This window comes from Amphibalanus amphitrite, unplaced genomic scaffold, assembly GCF_019059575.1.
Source record: "Amphibalanus amphitrite isolate SeventyFive unplaced genomic scaffold, NRLGWU_Aamphi_draft 000270F_arrow, whole genome shotgun sequence".
Lineage (NCBI taxonomy): Eukaryota > Metazoa > Arthropoda > Thecostraca > Balanomorpha > Balanidae > Amphibalanus > Amphibalanus amphitrite.
The window spans coordinates 377,920-398,132 of NW_024881765.1; the positions used below are offsets into that span (position 1 = coordinate 377,920).

Below are 20,213 nucleotides of genomic sequence, written 5' to 3' on the forward strand. Positions count from 1 at the left end.
TCACATTGACAATTCTACTACAATCCTTTTTTTCAAGAAATACATTGATGATTAACATCAAAATCAACATAAAGTGGATTTAGTGATCCAACCTTTCTCCTCCAGTAGCAATGGAATGATCGCATGTTTCATTTGCCAGACACTGAGTACCTGATGCACATTACAATCCGCATAGCATGAAGCATCTAAGCTGCCCAAGTCCATTCATTCTAGATTTTTAACTTGAAAGTTAGCACTAATTTATCTTGCTGTTGTAAGTTATTCAATATCCATACCAATACATCAATATGCGCTCATCAGTCAACATTTTCTGGCATGATCCTGCTCACCGTGCTCTTCAGTAGGTATTGCTCCAAGGTCTGCAATATTATAGCTTGTTTTTGGCCAATAAGCTCTTATAATTTTACTTTTTCTTGCTGATATATGAGCCCGATCACCTTGCGTTTATCAACCAAAATTTCATAACTTGTTCAACTTGATATTGATATTGCTCAGGAGTCAGGACCTCTGTCAGCCTCCTGGATACTTCGGATTGTTTTCAGTCAACATGCTTCTTAAATATGATATAAGTCAATATTCAAAACATCCAACAAAACGACGTACAAGAGTAAGAAAACCACCAGATAAACTAAAAATGGCCTTGGAACAGAGCCAAGTGCTCCATTTGTTTGTTTACAGTGATTGCAAGGCCCTATATACCAGGTAGGGTCGTCCGGCGATTCTACCTTTTCGTGACGTCAGCTCGTGACGTCATTTGGAGTCAAGTCTCGAAGCCCCGTTCAATCCCCATGTAAATGAGCGATTTTCGAAGCACTGTAGAATGAAGTCTGTACAAGATATATCAAACCTAAGTATCTTATCTGAAAGAGCAGACAATTTTCTGCAAGTTATCTATTACGTGTTTTTCGCTAAATCTTTTGCTTTTTTCACAAAAGCGTAAAATGTCCCCCCATGTCTCCGCAGCCTCCCTGCCGCCGGCCGCCGCGCGGTCGCGGTAGTGTAGTGGTTAGCGTGCCCGCGCAGTATTCCAAAGGTCCCGAGTTCGAATCTATGCGGTGCGGAACTTTAATTGCAATTCCAAGCTGAATATACGCACATCCATAATAAATTATTATTCGTATAGCTAAACTGTCACCAAGCTATCCATATAAATTGACTTCACCCAAAATATCGGCAAGATTCTATTAAAATATAAATTCAAATATGGCGGCTTGGACTGCCGCGTGCGTTAGGCTCCGCCCATAGCTCCGCCCACATGCGTGACGTCATTCGTGTTAGTGGACACGCAGAGAGATAGGGGACGACATGGGCCTGAGTGATTGTAGTGCTGATGTATTTTTTTAGGACTCTGAACGTCGGCTTATAAAAAATGAAACGTTTTTACAAAAGTTGTAAGGCAAGTAATATTTATCTGAAAGAACTAAAATATTCAAAAGCCAAACACTATGAAATACATGAATCGGAACGAAAAAGTAACCCAAAAATCCAGCCTAATCACCGGCTCCTAAAACTGCAACAAAATCAGCACTTTTCCCCGCAACTCGTTGTCCAGACCAAGGCCATCGTCCAGACGTAAATATGCTACAGAAACAACGTGAACCAATCCTTCATCTTTTCTTTTCCACCCGTATTTATTTGTATAAAGGATGAACTGAGTACTGGAGTCGAAGCCGGAGCCGGAGCCGGAGCCGAAGCCGATTTTTTTTCTCCGGAGCCGGAGCCGGAGCCGTCTGAAATTTCCACGCCTCCGCATCCCTGGTTAGAAGGACCCTGGCCGGGCGGGGGGGGGGGGCGGGGGTGTCACCACATCGTTTTTTTGCGACAGCTCGGAACACGTCGGCAGGCAACAGAGAGCCAAAACTGGGCATAGCTACCTGACCTTTGATGCAAACCGGGCCTTGTGACGCCCGCATTTTCACGGAGGGCCTCTGGTCGTCTTAACCCTATTCCTGGCGGGGGGGGGGGCCTCAGAAGCCCCCCCTGAGGTTTTTGGTTATTTCTCCCAAACGCGTTGAGCTAGGAAGCTCAAATTTTCTGACTTTTCCTAAAAGGCTTCTACGCAACATGTCTGAAAATTTTGAGTTGATCTGACCTCAGGTCAGGTCACCAGAGGCGGTTTGGTGACCCTACCTCAGAAAAGTTTGCAATCACGCCAGAGCTAGAGTTTTTGACCGATCAATTTCTTCTCTTCAGGCTTTAGTTAGGGTACCAGTATGTGCAATTTGTATATCTCGGAATTTTGATATCGGTGACCTAAGGTCAGGTCACCCAGTAAACATGCCGACGTCGGCCCGACGTCGGCCGACGTCGGGGTGACGTCGGCAACTCGGCATCGGCATGCCGACGTCGGCCCGATGTTGGTCCAACCTCGGCACGACGTCGGCTGGATGTCGGATATGCCCGCATGTTCCGACGTCCAGCCGAGGTCCAGCCGACGTCGGGCCGACGTCGGACCGAGATCAATTGCTGAGGTCCAGCCGACGTCGGGCCGACGTCGGGGCGACGTCGGACCGACATCGGCCGCTGTTTTGACCGTTAAAATAATATAAAATACATGTTTCATGTTTCATAAAGAGCTTCTGTATTCAAAATATCCTCAGGAAACTCAAATCTTCCTCCACGCCGCAACCCCCTGATCCGGACTGGACGGGAAACTTTATCCCATTCCCATAACCCATTTGGGATTGCCCGTAAGCCGAGCTCACCCGTAGCCGGGTGCGGTGAGTGCTTGGGGGCTGCTCGGCCTATCCTTTGGTCAGGCTCAGCCCCGGCAACTCACCAGGGCCGGGCCCAGTTCATATAGAAAGGCCAGTCGGCAAGTGTCACTTTGCCAAAGTGCCACTTATCAAAGGGGCACTGTAAGCAGGAACTGTATTTCCACTGCCGCGGTCGGCACCTGCACACCGAACGACGCGCAAACCCGATCCTCCCCTCCGCCTGACCCCCACTGCCCGGCGGCCGCTGCAGATGGCCTTCGCCGCTGCCGGCCGCCGGCACATCCGAACTTTGACCCGCCTGCGCGCGCCCCAACATGAGCGAGCCGGCGAAACAGATCAGCGCTGCCAGTACACATTACAACACAGTACAGACACTTTGGGAAACGTTGGTGCAGGTGTGTAAGAGTGGCTATATGAATCCATTGTGGGGTCGCCCTTTCCAATAAGTGTCACGTAACAGCAATGGGACCAGGGACTCTACATATATGAACTGGACCCAGGGTGCTCGCCAAGAAGACCAATGTCTCCATCCTATGATCCTTCCGGGTCTGAAATGGTCTTGTCAGACCGAAAGGGCATAACCCAACAAAACAAACCAAAATTGTTAGCTGGCTGCGTGGTGTAGTGGTTAGCGCACTAACCTCGCGTTTGAATGACACGGGGTTCGAATCCCATCGCCGGCTGATGCTTTTGGCGTGTTGTCCCAGTAAACATGCCGACGTCGGCGACTGGGGGGCTCGAATCCCGCCGCCGGTTGATATTTTTGGCGCGTTGCCCCAATAAACATGCCGACGTCGGCCCCGTCGGTCCAACGACAAACGATCTCGTCAACCTCGGCAAACGATCTCGGCTCGCCGTCGGCTCGACGTCGGCTGGACTTCGGCTGGACGTCGGAACATGCGGGCATATCCGACGTCCAGCCGATGTCGGGCCGAGGTTGAACCGACGTTGGGCCGACGTCGGGCCGAGCCTCGGCCCGACGTCGGGCCGACGTCGGCATGTTTACTGGGTCAGTTTCGCGACCTCCCCATTATAAGTCAATGGGGGAAAATAAACTCCCTGTTTTTACCACTAAAACGGGTCGGAATGGCCCCATATACCATACATGACTTCATATACGATCAACCTTCACTACCTTGAGGTCTGTTTTGCTGTTGGGCAGCTGTGAGGTCATGTGACGTCATCAAAGGTCACCAAAGGTTTTTGGCCAATAACTCCGTACAGGAACAAGATACAGACGCGTGGATGGTCTCATTGTGTTCAGCTCGTCAAGACGCATCGAATGACATACATGATGACCTCGAGGTCACGTGACCTGAGGTCAACCTTTGACCTTGACCTTTCGAGGTCAACATATATATCATTCGATGCGGATTGACGAGAGGATCACGATGATGCCCTTAGTTTGTTCCTATCTTGACTAATTCGAAAGTTATTCGAGAAAAACTCTCCATATCTAGCGCCGCCATTTTGACTTTTTCGACCCCTGTGACGTCATCTTTGACCTGACCTGAAAATGACCTTAGTAAAAATTGTAGATCTTGACCGTGCGTATCCGATGCCGTTTACCGTTTGTCGCTGCGATGTGTAGTTTTTGAGATCTGAAGGGGGGGCCGAATCGGCCCCCCCGCCAGTTTCTTGTCCCGGCGGAGCCCGCCAGGAATAGGGTTAAGGACCCTCTGTTACCCTCAGAGGGACCCTCTGATGGCCTCTGAAGACCATCACTGGCCTCAAAGGGTCCTCTAGTGGCCTCCATGGACCTTCTGGGTACCTGAAAGGTCCCTCTGTTTTCTCTCCACGGGCCCTTTTTACCTCAAAAGGTTCTCTTTTACTTCAAATGACCGTATGTTGGTCTAATACATGAGGCCCCTAGTGGCCTAAAATAGCCCTCATATCATCTAAGGTGACACCCTGTTTGCCTTAGAAAAGAGGTCCCTCCGGGTGCCTGAGAGGCCCTTGTTTGTGTCCCAAAGGGTCCTTTGCTGGCCTCATAAGGCCCCTAGTTGACCTAAAAAGTCCTCTAATTGTCCAAGGGCCCTCTGTTCGCCTCAGAGGGCCAGCCTTTTCCTCAGAGTGCCTGATGACCTCATAGAGCCCATAGTGGCCTGACATAGCCTTCATATCACCTCAGAGGGCCCTCTGTTGTAAGACTCAAGTGGCCTTCTCAGAGGGCTCCGACTGCCCTGTGACTGACAATTGTCCACTCTTATCCCTCTTTTGGGTGACCTTTTCCCCCTCTGACACCCAAGCCAAAATACGATTTGGGGCACTGACTCCGAGGGCCAGTTGATTTTCAGAGGGCCCTCTTTGAGGTGGATGTTAGGGCCCTCTGTTCGCCTCAGAGGGCCCTCTGGTGGATTTAGACTTCAGAGGACCCTAGTTTGGCATCAGAGGGCGCGTCTCTGTGGCATCAGAGGGCCCTCGGAGGCCTCAAATGGCCCTATTACATCTCAGAGAGCTGTCTTTGACCTCAGAGGGATCTTTTTTACTTCTTTGTGGTGTCTAAGGAGGCCCTCTGGCCTTTGTTCGCCTCAATGAGCCTTAAGGGGTCCTACGATGACTTCCAAGGGGCAAGGACCCTCTTTGATCTCAGAGGGCCTGATGACCTCATAGGGCTCATGGTGGTCTGACATAGCCTCATATCACCTCAGAAGGCCCTCCAGTGGCCTCAGAGGGCACTTTGTGACCTTTGAAGGCCCTCCATTCGCCTCTTTGATCTCTTTGATCTCTTCGATCTCAGAGGGCCCTTTGTTCACCTCAGAGGCCCTTTGGTGACCTCCAGGGACCATCTTTGATCTAAGAGGGCCGTCTGGTGGCCTCATAGGGTACCTTGTGGCCTGACATTGACCCTCGTACCTCAGAGGGCCTTCTGTTCGTCTTAAGGGCCCTCTGCTGGTCTTAGAAGGCCCTTTGTGTGCCTGGGAGACCCCCCTGAGTACCTGAGAGGGCCCTCTGTGTGTTTGAGAGGGCCCTCTGTGTGCCTGAAAGGGTCCTCTGTGTACCTGAGACGGCCCTCTGTTTGCCTGAAAGGGTCCTCTGTGTGCCTGAAAGGGCCCTCTGTGTACCCGAGAGGGCCCTCTGTTTGCCTGCGAGGGCCCTCTGTGTGCCTGAGAGGGCCCTATGTGTGCCTGAGAGGGCCCTATGTGTGCCTGAGAGGGCCCTATGTGTGCCTGAGAGGGCCCTCTGTGTACCTGAGACGGCCCTCTGTTTGCCTGAGAGGACCCCCTGTGTGTCTCAGAGAACCCTCTGTGTGCCTGAGAGAGCCCTATGTGTGCCTGAGAGGGCCCTCTGTGTGTCTAAGAGGACCCTCTGTGTACCTGAGAGCGCCCTCTATGTGCCTGAAAGGGCCCTCTGTGTACCTGAGAGGGCCATCTGTTTGCCTGAGAGGGCCCTCTGTGTGCCTGAGAAGGCCCTATGTGTGCCTGAGAGGGCCCTCTGTGTGCCTGAGAGGATCCTCTGTGTGCCTGAGAGGGCCCTCTGTGAGCCTGAGGGGGCCCTCTGTGTGCCTGAGAGGGACCTCTATGTACCTGAGAGGGCCCTCTGTGTGCCTGAGAGGGCCCTCTGTGTGCCTGAGAGGGCCCTATGTGTGCCTGAGAGGGCCCTCTGTGTGCCTGAGAGGGCTCTCTGTGTACCTGAGAGGGCCCTCTGTGTGCCTGAGAGGGCCCTCTGTGTGCCTGAGAGGGCCCTCTGTGTGCCTGGAAGGGCCCTCTGTGGGTCTCAGAGGACCGTCTGTGTGAGAGGGCCCTTTGTGTGTCTCAGAGGGCCTTTGTGTGCCTGAGAGGGGCCCCTGTGTGCCTGAGAGGGCCCTCTGTGTGCCTGAAAGGGCCCTCTGTGTACCTGAGAGGGCCCTCTGTATACTTCACAAGGTCCCTCATTGGCCTAAATGTGTCCTCTGATAATCCTCAAAAGAGTTCTACAATACTTTTTCTTTTAGCGAATAAAATGGGAAGTGGTCAAAAGGGCCCTTGAGGTCATTTCAATTTTTTCCGTGTTATAAAAAAACTTTTTCTAGGCTCCAGGGGGGATCCTAGGACCCCCAGGGTCCCCCCTTGGATACGCCACTGCACCGGTGTGTGGCGCGCTCAGAGGTGCCAGTGAAAGGCCGTCAGATGCGCTGGTGTTGGGTCCTCACAGGCGCCGTTGCGGGCTTAGAGACACTGGTGGGGCCATCATTGGCATGTGTGTGGCCCTGCAAAATGGCCTGCAAGTGGAAAGTGGCCCGTCATAGGCTGGCAAGGACACTCGGAGGCTGGTAAGAGGCCCTCAGAGTCACTGGTACGTGGCCCTCAGAGGCGTCGGTGTGGGGACTCTCAGAGCCGCCGATGTAGGCCCTTAAGATGCGCTGGTGGGGGTCCCTTGGAGGTGGGGCGAGGGGCCTCGCAGTTGCCGTTGTGGGTGCCTTTAGAAACACTGGTGTGGACCGTGTGTCTATCACAGACGGATGTGGAGCCATAGCAGCCAATCCCTCGTTGGCCGTTACTAGGGCCCTGAGCGGCCGGCGAGGTCTCTCAGAAACCGGCATTGGGCCTTTATGAAGATAATTGTGGCTACATAGGAGCCAATAACGTGCCCCCACAAGCCCTGTGGTGTCCTTCCGAGTTGAAGTGCGGCCAGCGCGAACCCTCTGCTACCAACTGGCGCCGCAGGGCCCCTCGGTTTCGAAGGAACCCTAAACCCGAGAACGGGCACGTACCCCCTCGCTCCCTTGCTATGTCACTGAATCCAAGTGATTAGGGGCCTTTTAGGTAATCAGGGGCGTTTCAGATGACCAGGGGTTTTCAATTGATCAGGGGCCCACCAGGTAACCATGGGCCCCTCTGGTAACCAGGCGCCCCTTAAGTAACGAGGAACCCCATCAATAACCAGGGCCCCTCAGTAAACGGGGGCCACTCAGGTAAGTGTAGGAGTCCCGCAGAAGGGCCGGCAAGGTTTCTCAGGTCCGTTTTTTGACAAGGCTCTTATTGACTCAGGTGCGAGCCTTTTGCCATCAGCAGGGGGCCCTTTCAAGCCTTTTGAGGGCCGTTTAACGTCTCTTGAGTTCCCATTGAGGCCTTCTAAGGGCCCTTTGAGCAGTCGAGGGGCCTTTGAGGCCTTTTGAGGGCCTCTTGACGTCAGCTGAGGACCGTTGGACGCCAGCTGAGGATCGTGTTTTTGGGCCTTCTGATGGCCATTAGACGCCAATGGATGACCCTCTGACACCAACTGGGGCCCTCTGACACCAGCTAAGGGCACTTTAAGTTTGACGCTAGCTCAAGGCCCTCTGGCATTAGCTGGGGGGGCCTCTGACGCTAGCTCAAGGCCCTTTGACGCTCTGTAAGGTCTTCTGAGGGCCCTTGAGGTCTTCTAAAGGCCCATTGAGGCTTTCTAAGGGCCCCTTGAGGCTTTTTGAGGGCCGCTTGACGCCAGCTGAGGACCGTTTGAGACCTTCTGATGGCCATTTGGCGCCAGCTGGGGGCCATCTGGCACCAGTTGGGGGCCCTCTGTCACTAGCAAAGGACTCTTTAGAGCCTTCGGAGAGCCGTTTGACGCAAGGGCATGGCCCTCTGACGCCAGCTCAGGGACCTTTGACACCCTTTAAGGCCTTCTGACGTCCGTTTGACGTTAGCTGAGGGCCCTCTGAGGCTCTCTGAGGGCCCTTTAAGGCCATCTGAGAGTCCTTTGAGGTCATCTGAGGGCTCCTTAAGGCCATCTGAGGGCCCTTTGACACCAGATGAGGGCCCTATGACGCTAACTGAGGGCCCTTCGAGGCCATCTGAGGGCCTTTTGAGACTATCTGAGGGCCCTTTGAGGCCATTTGAGCGCCCTTTGTACACGGTCTTCGTTGGTCTAGGGATTAGTTAGAGGCCCATTTGAGGCGGCCGAAGGCCGCCTCAAATGGGCCCCTTCCTTCGAGTTGGGCCCCCCCAACTCGAATGGGGGGGCACGGGCCCGTGTGCCCCCCCCTTGTGTGCGCCCTTGCCTGTGCCTACCTATACATAGGTACCTACCTATTGCCGAGCAGCCTTACGCAGCCCTGCCACGCTCAGACAACGGACACCGTGAGCAGCACAGCACACCTTCGCGGGCTTCGGGTGCATATAGCTTCTTTCAAACGACGCACCGCACCTTCGGCAGGAGGCAGCGCACGTCCAGGTAGGACCTCGCAGGAAGACGACCGATGCATTGGATCAGGTAGGTACCTACTGGCTGGCCATCGTCCAGTTAACCCTATTAGTGGCAGGCTCCTGGCTAGGTACCCCTATTAGTGGCTGGGGGGGGGGGGCGCAGCCGGTGAACATTCACCGCCTCATTTCTGTCCACGCCGGAGACCAGCTCGAGATTCGTGGTTCCCCAGATTCGCCGTATGAAGGAGTTCGGCCATGTCCCGCGCCACGCCGTTGCGAGTGTGACCGTCCTGGTTGTGTGCACGGCATCCGTTGTCACGAGAACACCCGCCGCGAGCTGGCACCTTTTCCTCCTGTAGTAGAGGTCAGCTTCTTCCCTTTCGTCCGCCACCTCATGTCCGGGGATGCCACAGTAAGCCGGCACCAGCTGCAGAGTGATTTTCTCTCCGTACCATTCGAATCGGACATGAACACGCGATGTATTAAATCTCGCTGCGGTCTGTGAAGTGCGACCATTGTTGGCGAGCTGCCAAAAATCAAAATGCGAGCAGCCGCTATGCCGCAATTAAACCGACCTAACACGTCACCAGTTGATCTGAGACATTGAAATCGTGCACCATTTGCTCGTTGTCGTGCCGGCCAGCAAGCTTTAAAAGCAAAAGTGCTTCTTTCCGGAAGCATTTAAAGCAAAACGGAGAGGGGTGGACTCGCCAGGTGAAAACCAATATGTCCGGCGTGAGGGTAGACCGTTCTGATCCTACGGTGTGCACTGTGCACTGCTTATCATTGCCATCAACATTGCCATCAACTGTTTATTGACCAGTCCTTTATCAGTTTGGACAGCAAGTCTTGGAGCATCGTGCCGTGCCACGGTGCTGATATGAGACATAAGTGCAACGTTTCGCATTGACACAAGAGCCGCTTATCAGAGAGCTCAGCAAACAGCACCGGCGGGACGCGGCGACCCGCACAGTGCTGGGTCAGAACTGGTGTGGTGGTTAAGTACCGTGGTGTGCACCGAGGGCAAACTGCCAACGATCGAGACGAGGTAAGGCTGTCAGGAAAAGGCCCGGCTAAACGGCCCCTCCCCTTGAAACGGCCCTTCCTCCTGTCCGTTTCCGTAGATATCTCCTAAACGGCTGCAGATATCGCCACCGAACTCTCAGGACCCCTCTAGGCATCCATTTTACACATTGTGATTAAAAATGAATTTAATCACAATGTAAATGAATGTAAAAATGAATGTTTTTTTTGTGAATCTGGTTGATTGATAGATCGAATTTTTTTTTGACATATTTTGTGCTGTAATATGATACGAAAATGGAAATGATATAAATAGAATTTTTGGATAATAAAAACGATCGATTTTTCTTTTAGATATAATAGCAAAAAAAAAATCTCAAACGTTTTTTAAATTAAAAAACGGAATATATGATAGTAACTACCGTCGTCTATCCACATACCAAATTTCAGATCGATATCTCCTTTTTTGGCCAAGTTATAGCGAAAAAAACTGTTCAAAATTGGTGACGTCAAATTGCAATTATAGACAACGTAGCGCCAAACAAAGACCATCATTAGACTCCCCGTGACGAGCTGCATCGAATCAATACCCAGTTTATGCAAAATATCAACTTTGAAATTTGACCTAATTTGACCTGACCTTGACCTGACCTTCACCAGAACATAACCCAAACTGGCCCCAAAGGCTGCCTGACCCACATAATCGCATTTTTCATGTAAAATGGAACACACAACATGTATGACACGACACTTTCATATTGCGACCCTGAGTGATCTGACCTAGCTGTGACCTGACGGCTGACATGGTATCAATGACCTCAGATAGCAAAATATATGTTTGACGAATTTACTCGATTTCACAACACATTTCTTGAAATGCCTGTAAACGGTCAAAATGCGACTTTTGACCTGACCTGTGGCGTCATCGATTGGACCGATGTCAATCCGAGAGCCCTGGTGGGGCTATCGAACGGTAACCGGACAAAAAGTCAAAAGGAATAAAGTCAAAAGACAAATAGTCAAAAGACAAAAAGTCAAATGCAAAAAGTCAAACGGGATAAAAGTCAAAAAGATAAAAGTCAAAACGGATAAAAGTCAAAAGACAAAAAGTCAAAAGCAAAAAGTCAAAATGTGCAAAAGTCAAAAACGCAAAAAGTCAAATGACAAAAAGTCAAAAATGCAAAAAGTCAAAAATGAAAAAGTCAAAAGGATAAAAGTCAAAACGGAAAAAAGTCAAAAGACAAAAAGTCAAAAGCAAAAAGTCAAAACGTGTAAAAGTCAAAAGTCAAAAAGTCAAAAATGCAAAATGTCAAAAGGATAAAAGTCAAAACGGAAAAAAGTCAAAAGACAAAAAGTCAAAACGAGTAAAAGTCAAAAGACAAAAAAGTCAAAACGGAATAAAGTCAAAAGACAAAAAGTCAAAAGCAAAAAGTCAAAACGGGCAAAAGTCAAAAAATGAAAAAAAGTATAAAACAGAAAAGTCGAAGTCAAAGTCTGAAATAAAAAGTCAAAAGGTAAAAGTCGAAGCATCGATCTTTTCATCTTTTGAAAAATATTATACAGCGCAACGTACCCTACCCACTGAAGTTGTAAGGAACATGTGAGTACGCGCGTATACTCGGCGCGCGGGCCGAGCAGTGCGCGCCGCCGCGCCAGCAGCGCTCGCGTGGCGTCCGTGGTGCGCGGAGCACCGGGCGGCGGCAGCCCCTCCCCCATGGGAGAGGGTGAAAAGCAGTGCCTCCTCTAAGCAGCTTTGACTGGGGGGCCCGATCACGGGCAATGACTAAGGTAACCCCTACCAAAAACGTCTAAGACTAAAAAATGACTAAGGTACCCCTCAGTGACCAGTTTGGAGGATGACTGCGGGGGCTGCAGCTCCCGCAGTTAACATGTTAGAGGAGGCATGGGTGTCGTTTTGTATACAGTATAGGCATGGTAGGGCCCGAGCTCTAACAATAATTTTGGAAATTTAACATTATGCCTATGGCGTTGCGTGGAAAGAATCGCTTTGAATTGGCAAAAATTTACATTAGAGCCCTAATACCAATAATTTTCGGAAAGTGTCGCCCCTGAGAGGAGGCCCTGGACTCTCTTGACGACTCTTGACTTTTGACTATGTCTTGTTTATCTTATTTCCATTTGAATTTAACCGTTTTCACTTCAAGTGGCTTTGACTAAGGTTTATTTTTTTTTTGTTTCGTTTTACAATAAGACAATACAAATTATTAATATTTGACTTTTTTCTTTTGACTTTCTACATATTTGATTTTTGACTTGTTTCCATTTGACTTTTATTAATTTGGCCTTTTGCGGTTTTGACTTTTTGCTTTTGGCTTATGGTTTTTGACTTTAAGGAATTTTGACATTGATCATTTGACTTTTTGTCTTATGGTTTTTTAGATATATGACTTTTTACTTTTGACTTTTTCTTATTTGACTTTTTCCATTTGATTTTTATCATTTTGACTTTTTTGCCGTTTTTTTCACTTTTTGTCTTTTGACTTTTCGCGTTTTTTGACTTTTTGCCATTTGACTTTTTGCTTTTGACTTTTTGCGTTTTTGACTTTTCGGCATTTTGACTTTTTGCCATTTGACTTTTTTGCTTTTGACTTTTTTCGTTTTTGACATTTCGCAATTTTGACTTTTTGCCATTTGACTTTTTGCTTTTGACTTTTTGCGTTTTTGACTTTTTGCCATTTTGACTTTTCGCCATTTGACTTTTTGCTTTTGACTTTTTGCGTTTTTGACTTTTCGCCATTTTGACTTTTTGCCATTTGACTTTTTGCCATTTGACTTTTTGTCTTTTGACTTTTATCCGTTTTGACTTTTATTCATTTGACTTTTTTTCCATTTGACTTTTATCCATTTTGACTTTTTGCATTTGACTTTTTGTCTTTTGACATTTTGTCTTTTGACTTTTTGTCCTGGAATCCTATCGAACGCCGTATGAATTTTGAAAATCGTCTGTTACATTTCCGAAATCTTAGGGGGGGGGGGCGAAACGCTCCCCCTACGGGTGGTAGGGTCCACCGATAGCCCTACGGGGCGCAAGTTAGTTAACCCGCGCCCCGCTGGGCTATTCAGCCATACGCGTGCTGCTGGGGGGGGGGGGCAGATTCTGCCCCTTGTCTAACTTCTGAACCGATGTTCGTAGAAAGACGGGAAAACGGCAATCGAAAGCTCTCATCAAGGATGATCTTAAGAGCCGATTTTTTTGTTAAATAGGTAGGTCAGAGGTCAGGTCAAGGTCAGGTCAAGGGTACCTAGGTACCTACAAAACGCAAGTTTCTACAGTATCGGCCTTGCACCGTAGTTACCGAAGAATGGACTGAGACTGATTGCCCAAAACGTGTTCTTAGGCTACCAAGACAATATTCGTTGCTGGTACAATATCATGCAAAGGTCAAGGTCAGGTCAGGTCACCAAAAACGAAATATAGAAAGGGCATGTGCGACACATGTTTTATGGGTCATTTTATTCATATAATTCAATAGGCACACTCAATAAGTGATATGGACCACATTTGGATGAATTTCAGGTCGAGGCCAGGTCAAGGTCAGGTCAAGTGAGGTCAAATTTTGAGGTTGGTTGTTAAGACCTAAAAAGGTGTCTAACTGACGCAGTTTTTTATGCCGAATCGAATGGTGCTATTTTTGTTTCCGTACGAGGTCTAGAACGTCCAAAAAATCATTTTCAAAAATGTTGTGTATCGTGACGTCATAAAAGTTTGAATAACTCCCACATTTTTGAACCGATTCTTCTAAAAATTGGTATGTAGGTGCACATAGTCATAGACCACTTCTCTGACATTTAATCCGGTTTTTCGATATACTCAAAATTTTGGATTGTATAATGATTTTCCCAAAAGTCAGTTTTTGAAGAAAAAATTGGGCCAAAATCCAAAATTTTCAAAAAACAGAGATAGCCATTTGATAGACAAAGTTGAATCACGTATAACCTTGGCTTTTTGTTACGTCTTGATTTCTTTAAAAAATGAAGATGTTAGGCGGCGTTTGAAGTTTTGCCGTTTATGAGGCGAAAAGGTCGTAACGTGACACCACTTAAACGTTATTTTATCAAAAAGCACTTCCGACGGATTTCGCTCAAATTTTCAGGGAATGTGTCAAATTGATGTATGATAAAGTACTGAAGCGTAACGCGTTTAGAAGTTATTGGCGAAAAACGGGAGGCGGGGGGGGGGGGCAGATTCTGCTCCCTCTAGCGGGGCGCGGGTTAACTTTCGTCGGAGACGGAGACACGCTCAAAGATCAGAACGCATGTGAATATCACACACTGGATAGGAAAATTGCACCTGTGAATCCTTTTATGGGTCATGTCAGGTCATGAACGTAACTAACGTTTTTTCTTTTGACAATATGTTACTTTAGAGAAACATGCTAGAGCGCTTAAAACACCATGAATGTGTTCAGCTCAACAACACAAAACCAATGATATGCAGCATGACGTTTTCTCTGACCTTGATTTGAGGTCAAATTTTCAAGCTGACCCTTCCAGGTCAACTAAGGTTCATAACTAGTTAGATCCTATAGCTCATTTGACACGTCTCGACGAGGTAAACGCGATGCCGGTAAAATCAGTGTAATACATACAAGCTTGGAATCAAAAGTTAAGTTATTAGAGAAAAACATTTTCCACAGTAACGTTCGATTTTAGTTATTGCCCTCTGGAGGCTAAACCGTTGACCTTGGGTCGAATATGAGATCAATGCTCAGAAAGGCCTTTGAAAGAGCTATTGAAGACGCTTTTCCGCGGCGTTGTAGCTCTATTGGTTCCCGACTTATGCGCCGCTTTGTGAAAAGTTGTCAGAATCGGGAACAAAAAGTCGCGATAACCTTAACCCGCGCCCCGTAGGGCTACCGGCGGACCCTACCACCCGTAGGGGGGGGGGGACGTTTCGCCCCCCCAAGATCTCGGAAATTTAACGGCCGATTTTCAAAATTCAAACGGCGTTCGATAGCCCCACCGAAGAACTACCTTGTGACCAAATTTCATTGACCTAGGTCAAACCGATGACGTCACAGGGCAGGTCAAAGGTCAGATTTTCACCGTTCACAGGCATTTCAAGAAATGTGTTGTGAAATCGAGCAAATTGGTAATTTATTGGAAACCATCGATGGCACATCGTTCGTCAAACACATACTTCGCTATCAGAGATCACTGATACCAGGGCCCAATCTTATCAAATGCAGTGAATGCGCATTCACGGCATTTGGTAACATTCAGAACTAGTCCACATTCACTAATTCATTGGTTTAGGCAACATTCCATAACCATTAACGCTATCAAAATCATTGGACAAGATTAGCTGGATGTAAATAAAAAGGATATATTTGATATCAGTGCCGTAAACTCCAGCCAGTGCTGCCAAATCCTATTTACGGCATTGGTAAGATTGGGCCCAGGTCAGGTCACAGAGGTCAGGTCACTGGGGGTCACAATATGAAAGTGTCGCGTGATACATGGTTTATTGTCCATTTTACATGACAAATGCGATTATGTGGGTTAGGCAGCCTTTTGGGCCAGCCTAGGTCACGTTTTGGTAAAGGTCAGGTCAAGGTCAGGTCAAAATAGGTCAAATTTCAAAGTTGATATTTTTGCATAAAATGGGTATCGATTCGATGCAGCTGGTCACGGGGAGTCTAATGGTGGTCTTTGTTTTGCTCTACGAGGTCTAGAATTGCCAAAAATTGAGTTTGAAAATTTGACGTAATCACTTTTGAAAGTTTTTACGCTATAACTTTGCCAAAAAACAAGGTATCAATCTGAAATTTGTTATATAGATAGAAGACGGTTGGTACTATCTTATATATTCCGTTTTTTCGAAACTCATTTTTTTATTGTTTGGCTAATATATATGTAAAAACAATGCATTTTTGATTTTTGGGGTCGAGACTCAAAAATTTCAAGAATCCGAGATAGCAGTTTTGTAGTTCTGTCAATTCTACACCTTTTATAACTTGATCATTTTTCTGTATCTTCAAAGCTGTAGGCCTGAGAGCTCTTCTCACGAAGGTCTTTTTTCGGTCGAATATGGCAGAACATGACGTCATTCTGACGTCATTTGTGGCTAACCTATCATAGCCTCTGGAAAAATTTTTGATCGCAATGTGTAAAATTGATTTCCGGAGGAGTCCTGAAAGTTTGGTGGCGATATCTCCAGCCGTTTAGGAGATATCGACGGAAAAGGACAGGGGGCCGTTTCGCCCCCCCCCCCCTACGGGGCGCGGGTTAATTTTGGTGACCTCTAGTGATCTCAGTGATGACCTGATCGAAAAATGACCTACGTAATTCTGAAAGATCTTATAGCGAGCTATCTAATGCTTTTTACGGCGTCTTTCTAGCTTGCTTACTTTCCGAGATAATGTGTTATGGGCTATGGCCAAAAAGGACCCCCCCCCCCACCACCACCACCATGGTGAAGTTGGCTGAAACTGAGAGGTCCACCCGGGCGCGGGTTAACGCTAGAAAGAAGATTTTGTTTGATGTTTTGGAAATTTCGAGATAGCCATTTTGTTCGTCATACCTTTTATACCTACGGTCAAGTTTTTGAGTCGCTAAGTTGAAACCCTGATTTTCCGCGATTTTCTCCGTGAAAAACTTTTTCGACGGAAAATCGCCGAACATGACCTCAGTTTGACCTCTATAGCTCGTGACCTGAGATGACCTGGGACCTAATTTTTTCAAGGGTTGTGTATAACTGATGTCCAGAGATGTACTTAAAGGTCCAAGTCGAAATTCGCAGCCGTTTCTGAGTTATCTCCGAAAAACCACAGGGGGCCCTTTGCCCCCCCCCCCCAACGGGTCGCGGGTTAACACAAGACAAAACCCATCGTCATTCGCAATTACTTTCGATTCAAGCTGACCGTCCACCTACCCAGCCAACACTCTAGTGCAGCTTCGTATCCGTAGCAGCATAATCCTCCGAGGGTAGCCGTTTTAGCGACTAGTTGGCCTGTCTCTTGCGCCGTTGCTCTTCCGTGCCAACGGCAACGGGATTGGAGCAGTTGCTGCTTGCGGCGCACCATTTGGTGGTCGACATAGCCCAATTTCTCCCTCGCTTCCTCTCATCTCATTACCAACGGTTTCAGGTGTTCAAAATCGTGGCTTCATTCGACCGTCTGCAGGAGCAAGAGGACATGGAGAGACAGAAAGGGTGAGAGGGAAGGGAGCAGGGGTGATGGAGAACAGGGGGCACAGGCAGAAGGGGTGATGGTCAGCAGCTGGTTGAGTTGACAGGGACAGCAGGGGCGACAGGGCAACAGCGGCAGCGGGGTTTCCGTCTGTCGGAATGTCACTGAGTGCCTGTAGTAGAGATATGCGATCCATGCGATAGCAGGGTTTCCGTATGTAGGAGTCTCACTGGGTGCCTGTAGAGATATGCGATCCATGATGTCATCACCTGACGTCACGCTGATGTTTCATCTTCCTCCAGTGACGATGGGGATGTGGCGCTGCCGGCCAACGCTTCCAGCAAGTGTGGCGACATCGATTCTCGTGACCTCGTGAGGACCCATGCTGCAGCGGGGGCTGAGGAGACGGTGCCGGTTGGGGGTGACTTACGGGAGTCAGCTCGGAGCGAGGCCACCATTTATGACCTGTGTTTGGAACTGCTGAAGCTGGTGCTGAGCATGATGGACTGCTGGGAAATGTTCCGCGCCAGACGGGGTGAGCGTTTTGACGTGACGACTGGCGAACTTTGTGGTTCACGATACGAATTATGATCAACCTGCGTAAGCCATGGTCACGAATACGATACAGTTATTACTATGGATACCCTCTGGCGTTATGCATGTCGTGGTGTTTCTCAGCTCTTCAAAAGGTCTCAAGTAAGTATGTGATTGTGATTAGTCTGGTCCAGGGTTCATCAAGGGTACGGTGTAGAGTTCGACACTCTTTATGCCCTGAGTGCACCAGCCATGATGTCAAAAGGTAGCGCGTCTCTTGTTCATTTCCTTTCCGACACTGCCGACAGTCTGTCAGAGTTGGCGGCTGGTCATCGACGAGATCGTCGACGACTGTCGGCGTGAGCGTGCCGTCCGGCTGTCGCGGGGTTTCGCCCCTGCGCCGGCCACCTCTCTCCAGCTGGTGGTGATGGCCAGGGAGCTGCCCAAGCTGACCCAGCTGAAGGCGCCGACCGCCCAGACCAACACCGACCTCCGACTGGTCGGTGAGTGACTACCACGTACTCATTCATGACACACTGCACATGCAGTGTTGTATTCGAGCAGTCACCTTCTATTTCCTATACCCCTGCCCACGTGAGACCACTAGTTTACTGACGACGGTGTTGTATTCCAGCGGGAGCCTGCCACGCTCTGGAGAAAGCCAACCTGTGCGGCTTCAAACTGAGTGTCCCTGCCCTGCGCCGGCTGGCGCTCGCCAACGCCTCCAGTCTGCGTGAGCTGACGCTGCCGGCCGGCATCAGCGACGAGCAGCTGGAGGCGCTGCTGGAGCCGCTGAAGGTTCTGGAGCTGCTCGATCTGAGCCCACCCGTGGACAGCTCCGGCAAGTGGCTGCGGCTGCTGCCGCAGTCACTGAAAAGACTGCTCATCACTGGTGAGAAAAGGTGCGCTGCCTGGCCACTCATGCCATGCTTAATGCTGAGATACTGACGGCTCCTGTGCTCGAGTCTGACGATGTTTCTGCATGAGATACTAACTTTTCTCGGTTACTGACTCTGTTCCTGTTTTAGATGGATACTGACGCTACTCCTGCATTAGTTAGATACTCGTACTGACGCTGCTTCTCTGCTGGATACTGACTGCCCTTCGGCTTCCTCTGCAGGATCAGGAATGACGAAGCCACCGTGCCTTCACTGGTTTGAGGAACTGAATGTCTGTGTACGGCTGGCAACCGACGCACTCCTGGACCAGCTGACTGTTCTTTCGGGCCGGAAACGCAGCAGAGTTACCGACTTGAGCATACATGGTTAGCAGCGCCATCACGGATAAACTGTCCATTACTCCATTGAAGATCAGCTCTGCGGTGATTAGAGTTCGACGAACCTTGATGACATTGCTTTGGTGCATGATAATTGAAAGACTAAACGGAATGTGCTTGGTCGGGACACATAAGTGCTTGTCTTTGTGTGTTTGTCTCTCATCAATCTTCAACTTTTAACTGTTTCGAATTAAATTCACTGTCATTTAGCACCTCTCTGTTTCTGTACGTGTTTTGCAGAGTCACCGTCCGTGACACCGGAAGCCCTGAGCCGTATTCTGGCTGCCTTTCCCAAGTTAAGTACCGTTACTTTGGACGTAGCTGGCGCCACCTCAGACGTTGCACTAGAAGCCCTCCACGGCTACCGTCGGCTGTACGCGCTAACTCTCAGAGACCCCCGGCCTGTGACGGATATACCTGCCCTGACTCCGTCGGAGGTGGCAGCGGTCAGCAGGTCAGTCGGCCGGCGAGTATCGGTGCGTGTTGACTGTTTGATAGACTACTCAGATGTTCATGTATGTGTCTGTGACCTGTGCCTGTGAGTTGTGACCTGTATCTCGATCGGCTCACCATATTCTGTTTTGGTCTCACCTGCTGCAGGCTGGCAGCGACCTGTCGGAAATTGTACATCCTCTTCCTAACTTCATCACCAGAAAACTGCCAGACCGTCCTGAGTGCCCTGCTTGAGACAGACTTGGGCCTGACTGACAGTGGACGTCGTCGCACCATCTCTCTCAAGGTCCCTGGTAGGTACCGGAGCCGTTCAGCGCCTCATGAACTCTAGTAAACGCAGGTCACTCTAGGTAAGCGTAAATGTTAAGTCTTTAGTCTGAGTTAGCCCTTATCCTCACTACCAAGGGATGTGTGTGTAACCATTAATGTTACCTCATAACCTGTGACCTCACTATCAAGGGCTGTGCATAGCCATTTATACCTGGCACGCTCTACTTTCAGAGCCTGTGTATCGGGAGCTCCGTCTGCCGCCCCATGGAAGTCAAATCTCTGTGGGCTGCATCTGAAACCTATTAGTTCTTCCTAGGGCTCGCCTGCGCCGGTGCCAGCGGCGGTTGTGGGACCAGGCACCAGATGGCAGCAGCTGGTCCAGTCGGCAGGGCCGCAGTGGCCTAGTATTAAGGTCAACTGAGTGACGGTCGGGTCGGAAAGGTCATGCTGCTTATCAGTCTATCAGTTTTGTTGCCATTGTGCACTTTCATTGCTCTTTTTAAGTCTGGTATCGCCGAAGACTGTACGTTTTCATGAGCTCGCTTTTTGTGATACACGATTCAATGCTTTATTATCAATAAAATTAAAGCTGATTGGGTCTTGAAGGGAACCACGACCACAAGTCCCCTTTACGGCCACCGAATAGTTACGTCTTAGGATTTATCACTCGTTAAACATGCCATAC

General features: G+C 49.2%; 1 protein-coding gene across 1 annotated transcript; it reads left to right on the forward strand.

The window, feature by feature from the left end:
• Positions 1-8,858: 8,858 nt before the first annotated feature.
• LOC122387008 lies at positions 8,859-20,127 on the forward strand. The gene is made up of 9 exons (XM_043376800.1): positions 8,859-8,888; positions 16,954-17,018; positions 17,298-17,530; positions 17,838-18,032; positions 18,164-18,421; positions 18,650-18,793; positions 19,046-19,259; positions 19,406-19,551; positions 19,845-20,127. Exons 2-9 carry the CDS (start codon positions 17,002-17,004, stop codon positions 19,931-19,933), a joined length of 1,296 nt encoding a protein of 431 aa, XP_043232735.1. The 5' UTR covers positions 8,859-8,888; positions 16,954-17,001; the 3' UTR covers positions 19,934-20,127.
• Positions 20,128-20,213: the final 86 nt, after the last annotated feature.